The sequence below is a fragment of the Rhinoderma darwinii genome, chromosome 1, assembly GCF_050947455.1.
Source record: "Rhinoderma darwinii isolate aRhiDar2 chromosome 1, aRhiDar2.hap1, whole genome shotgun sequence".
NCBI classification, from domain to species: domain Eukaryota; kingdom Metazoa; phylum Chordata; class Amphibia; order Anura; family Rhinodermatidae; genus Rhinoderma; species Rhinoderma darwinii.
Window position 1 is genome coordinate 100,531,538 of NC_134687.1, and position 6,000 is coordinate 100,537,537.

Consider the following 6,000-nt stretch of genomic DNA (forward strand, 5'->3'; position numbering starts at 1 on the left):
AATAAAAAGAGAATATCTACTACATATAGGGCATATTACAAGTATTACAAAAATGGGTTTTCCTTGCAAAGCAGCAGAGGGCACAAGAGTCTAATATATAAACCTGAAATGTCTTTATTTGCAAGTTATCTGGCTGCTTCTATAGCTCTCACAGATTTCATATGACATTCATTCCACTTATGACTTTTACAGGAGAGGTACCTTACGGCTCCTTAGAAAAGATATATGCATTTGTCTTCAGGCATCCCTGTAACTGCTTTAGCTGTGTCTTTGCTTTAATACCCTAATAAATGTATGTTTTCTTTCTGTAAGCTACAGCAGGTTTTGCAAACATTTATTGTCTCAGCAGGAAAATCATAGTCCAGCATTGCACGAAGATGTCACAGACATGAATTCTGAAGTATATCATGTTATTTTTGTTGTTGCCTCTTTTTTTTAGCTTTAAAAAGAAACTTCATAAATACAACCGGCATTTGCTTTTACTGAGAACATTATTTTTATTTATTTATTTATGTGGGATTTGGTATTTTTTTTTGTCTTATACATAAACTTTTTTTACAATTTCCAAAAATGTTAAAAAATGTATTATTGAATGCAACACTTAGGGTATGTGCACACGATGAGAGGCTTTTACGGCTGAAATGACAGACTGTTTTCAGGAGAAAACAGCTGCCTCGTTTCAGCCGTAATTCCTCCTCCTCGCATTTTGCGAGGCTTCTCTGACAGCCGTAAATTTTGAGCTGTGCTTCATTGAGTTCAATGAAGAACGGCTCAAATTACGTCTGAAAGAAGTGTCCTGCACTTCTTTTGACGAGGCTGTATTTTTACGCGTCGTCGTTTGACAGCTGTCAAACGACGACGCGTAAATGACAGGTCGTCTGCACAGTACGTCGGCAAACCCATTCAAATGAATGGGCAGATGTTTGCCGACGTATTGTAGCCCTATTTTCAGACGTAAAACGAGGCATAATACGCCTCGTTTACGTCTGAAAATAGGTCGTGTGAACCCAGCCTTAGAATTAAATGCTCATTCACACTTCCAAATTATAGATCCAATTAGTAGTACAGCGCCCACAGACTGCTCTGGGCCCATACTGTACTTCCACACGCCTCCGATTCTATACACAGTCATACAGAGGTTTGTTCTCACAGATTCATGCCTAGAGGTCCATAATATAAACCATATGGACACTGTATTCTACTTGAATAGGAGAGCTAGTTAAACCAAAAAAGAAAAGTCCCACACAAACCCTTTAAGGGTTTGTATAATTTTTTGCTACGTCCAACCTTGGAGCTGGCCACCTTTATCTACATCAGAAACTCTATAGGGTTCCATATCACTACTATATTTCCAAGAATGGTATAGCAATATCTCTGTAGAATACATTCTGGAGAGAATCAGTTCTGTACTTTATTTGGAAAGGCCGGCAAAGACCATGCGAGTTAAATGACCCCACTCCCTGTCACTACTTTGCTAAAGTGCTAGAGCACCCAATTTTTTTTTTTACAGATTTCAGAGACCTCATCTTACAACCACGCTACACTGAACCTCCTTGTACTTTATGTTGTCAGATAATCATACTGAGTTAAACATTCAATGATAGGTTAAAATACATACAGATTATTCTACTATTAGGCTGGGTTCACACAACCTATTTTCAGACGTAAACGAGGCGTATAATGCCTCGTTTTATGTCTGAAAATAGGGCTACAATACGTCGGCAAACATCTGCCCATTCATTTGAATGGGTTTTACGACGTACTGTGCAGACGACCTGTAATTTACGCGTCGTCGTTTGACAGCTGTCAAACGACGACACGTAAATTGACTGCCTTGGCAAAGAAGTGCAGGACACTTCTTTGCTACGTAATTTGAGCCGTTCTTCATTGAAGTCAATGAAGAGCAGCTCAAGATTACGGGCGTCACAGACGCCTCGCATAATACGAGGAGGAGCTTTTACGTCTGAAACGACGCAGCTGTTTTCTCCTGAAAACAGTCTGTCTTTTCAGACGTAAAAGCAAGCTAGCGTGTGCACATACCCTTAGATGTCACCACCTCTCAATGTAAACAAACAATATTCAAATCCTCTTAAATATCAATATGGAAATACTACAGAAAACGTATTGTTTGTGGTTGTAGTTGGCATTATTAACTGTAGAAGGAAAATTAGTATCGGTCATTAGACTTGACACCTGACTGAATATATCCTTGGTTCCCAATCACTGTCAGTTTATACTTTTTTGTGGAGACAGAGTGTGTATCAAGAGTTTACAATAAAAAATGGTTAGCATTCACTTTAAGGGGTAGATTTACTAAGACTGACGTTTCATACGCCAGTTTTAGCTTCCTGATCTGCTGGAGTAAGATGCAACAGATTTATTAACCATTGTGATTGCACGACCGTGCCCCATCCCTCCTCCTAGGCCTCGATTGGACATAAAAATAAAGTGTACTCACCTCACTGTTCCCCTTCTCCTTCCCAGATATTTTCAGGCTCTCATATCAGGCCGGGGTTTTGATGCCAAGCAGCGTCAGGAGGTTATATGCAACGCAGGCGCGCAGCACACAACGTCCAGTGACAGGATGTTTTGTGCTGCATCACATATAAGGCCCTGGGGTTGCCTAGCGTCAGGACCTTGAATGTGCATCGGCCTAATGTGGGAGACTGAAAAGATCCGAGGGGGATAAAGCGGAGCGGTGAGGTGAGTAATTTTATTTATTTTTTTCATTTATTTTCCTTCATTTATTTTATTTAATATGCAATCATGTGGAGCAGTACAAGGCTTGGCAAGGGGCCTGCCTGTACCCTGTTACACCCCTGGTCACAGAGTGAAATTTATGCCATCTAGGAGGTAGCGTAGATTTACTCTATCATTTACGCCAGTTTCTGGTGTAAATTGTAATACATTTGTCGAGCTGAAAAAGCTCTCCCCACTATTTTAAAGTCGTGATAGCGGCATAAACGGCCCAAAAGTCACAATTTTTTCTGCAAATTGTGACTTTTCTATGTTAATAAATTCCCCCCTAAATGTTATTCTTAATCAAATCTTTGAGGGAATTATGAAATCTGTTTAACACAAAATCCGGCCTTGTTGCCCATAGTAAGCAATTACAATGTACCTTTCATTTCTTAAACTACTTTGGAAAAATGAAAGCTTCACTTTGATTGACTTCTATGGGCAATACAGATAAATGAGACTCACTTGCTTTTTATTTATGGTTAACCCCTTCACTCACCACGATGTGCTATTATGTCCTGGTGCGGGGATGTATGGATGTATGGAGCATGCTCATGAGCTGAGCACACTCCATATGCTGCAGGTGTTGGCTGTGTTTTACAGCTGACACCTGGGACTAACGGCCAGGAACAGCGTTCGTGCTGTTCCTGACCGTTAAACCTTTCAAATGGTGCAGTCAATCTCGAACACATCATCTGAGGCATTAAAAAGAGGGGGGCGGACTCCTCTGACAGCTCATCGGCCCCCCCACAATGCGATCGTGGGGAGCCGATGGTTGTCATGGCAGCCCCTAATGAAGGCCCCCAGGACTGCCTTGACTCTGCCTCTGTTAAGCCCTACCTGTAAAAATGACTGTAGTCTGTAAAAATAATACATTAGTATTGCAGTGTATTGTACCAGCGATCTAACGATCAATAGTTCAGGTCCCCTAAAGGTACTAAGAAAAGGTGTTCAAAAAGTTAAATAAAGTTACTAGTAGTGAAAATATTAAAGTTAAAAAAAATTCTATAAGGTAATGCAAAAAATAAAAAAATAAACAAAATTGGTATCGCTGCATCCATAAAAGTCAGAACTATTACAATATACCATTATTTAACTCGCGAGGTGAAAGCCATAAAAAAATGTTCTAAAAAGTGATCAAACAATTGTATGGATCCAAAAAATGGATCCAATAAAAAATACAGCTCGACCCACAAAAAATAGGCCCTCACACCGCTCAATCCATGGAAAAATAAAAAAAGTTGCCATTCTGAGAATGTGGTGAAACAAAAATTCTTTTTTTTTTAACAAAGATTTTTTTTAAAGCAGTAAAATATTCAAAAAAAACTATATAAATTTGACATTGCCGTAAACGTATAGAGTCGCAGAATAAAGTAAAGTTGTAATTTTTACCACACAGTGAAAGCCGTAAAAACTAAATACAAAAAACAATGGAGGAATCACAGTTTTTTCCAATTTCAACCTGCAAAGATTTGATTTCCAGTTCCCTAGTACATTATATGCTACCTTAAATGCTACCAATAGAAACTACAACTCCTCCTGCAAAAACCATAGGCTCTCACACCACTCTATTGATGGAAAAATTTGGATGGAAAAGTTATGGCTTTTGGAAGGCGGAAAGTGAAAAACGAAAATGAAAAAGCAAAAAATTGTTTCTGTCCTGAAGGGGTTCATATTTTATCAGAATGCAAATGTATGTCGGCAAGAAGTAGGGGACAGATGAAAGGGACTATGACTGCAGGATCAGACTGCACAGGGTTTGTTTGTAGTCTGTAACCTCGGAGACACATAGGTCTGCATACAAGCTGTATAGACAAAACAATAAGGGTATTTATTAATAGGGTATTTGTAATCAGTTTGCATGACAATTTACAAACTTGGTTAATGTTTTAAATGCATTAGACTAATAAAAAAGGGTTTCATTCCCTTTAAGTGGATTTACCAAAATGCGCAGTACATGTCATGTTGAAGGGACCATGCTATTATCACATTGGAGATATCATATAACTACTTTGGAGCTTAGCATGTCAACCACAGCTATTCTAGGCATAGGTGGAAGCCACAGGTCAGAATTCCCAAGATAGTATCTTCTGACCTTACTAGTGATCAGAAGATTGAGTATATGACCGAAAGACGTTAAGGAATGCCCTGGCCCCGTCATAGAATATAAGGTCTGTGGATGGGTGATTTAGTGACACTTATGTTATTAATGGGAACATTTGTAGGCATCATGTGGTTCGTTTATGATCTACGTTTAGACAGCTTTGCTAACAAAACAGAAAGTTATAGCAAATTGTGTTGTTGTGTGCCAAAAGTGTTTTTCCTCCCATGACATACACCTAACTCAAGAAACTAAGCAAATTACCTGACTCAAAGATGCCTAACTCTTATATTGCAGGAGGATGATGTGAGAGAAAGTCGTTTCAGCTTTACAGCTTATGGTATGGGACCATGTCTACAAGCAAAAGATGGAGTGACTCCAAAAGGACCCAACCCAGCACCCACAGCACCAAAAACCCATGAAGAGATGAGAAAAGTGTTTATTGACAGAGCAAAAAAGATAGACACAATTTCTCGAGCTTGCTTCCCTCTGGCCTTTTTAATATTCAACATCTTCTACTGGGTAATCTACAAAATTCTACGACATGAGGACATTCACCAGCAGCAAGACTAAAAGACTAAATGCTGGTATGTAGGGTTGTACACAATAGTATGGACAGCAACGTCCTAATTCTATTTTCCCTAATAAATATCAAGCATTTTACATCAAACAGAAAATATCTACACAATCTGATGGTACAAACACAGCTACAATATACTGCCAACTGTTTTTACATGTTATTACTCAGAGGTGTCAGTACTCAAATCTTACTGGTTTTTTAAGTGAATTTATTTTATTATATACTATAATACACAACAGGACCAAATAGCTTAAATAGGTTATAGAATTTACAGTGACCACAAATGTATTTACATATTTATTTAAAATTTGTGAAAACATTTAACTTCTATTTTCGTGTAGTAAACTCTATTTTTAAGTATGATTAATGTCACATTTTGTACAAGAACATCAATGCTAAAATTGGGGCACAGTAATAATCAATCTGCCCTCAATACATAAAAAAAACATTAAAAAGTAAAAGCTAATAAACATTTAAGCCCACAGAACACATCGATTCAGATCACATCTGCTTAGACTTTAAGAAATTGTGAGATTCTCTGCAACATTATAGGAAGCCCAGTTACCTCAATTGTGGTATT

The 6,000-nt window shown here is 38.3% G+C and overlaps 1 protein-coding gene across 1 annotated transcript in view; it reads left to right on the plus strand.

Moving 5' to 3' along the window:
* The window catches only part of GLRA3 (glycine receptor alpha 3), a 180,860-nt gene extending 175,166 nt beyond the window's left edge, over positions 1-5,694 (plus strand). Inside the window, exon 9 of the mRNA XM_075849654.1 lies at positions 5,138-5,694. Coding sequence (XP_075705769.1) covers positions 5,138-5,413 — 276 coding nt within the window. The 3' untranslated portion in view covers positions 5,414-5,694. The remainder of the gene's footprint in view (positions 1-5,137) is intronic.
* Positions 5,695-6,000: the final 306 nt, after the last annotated feature.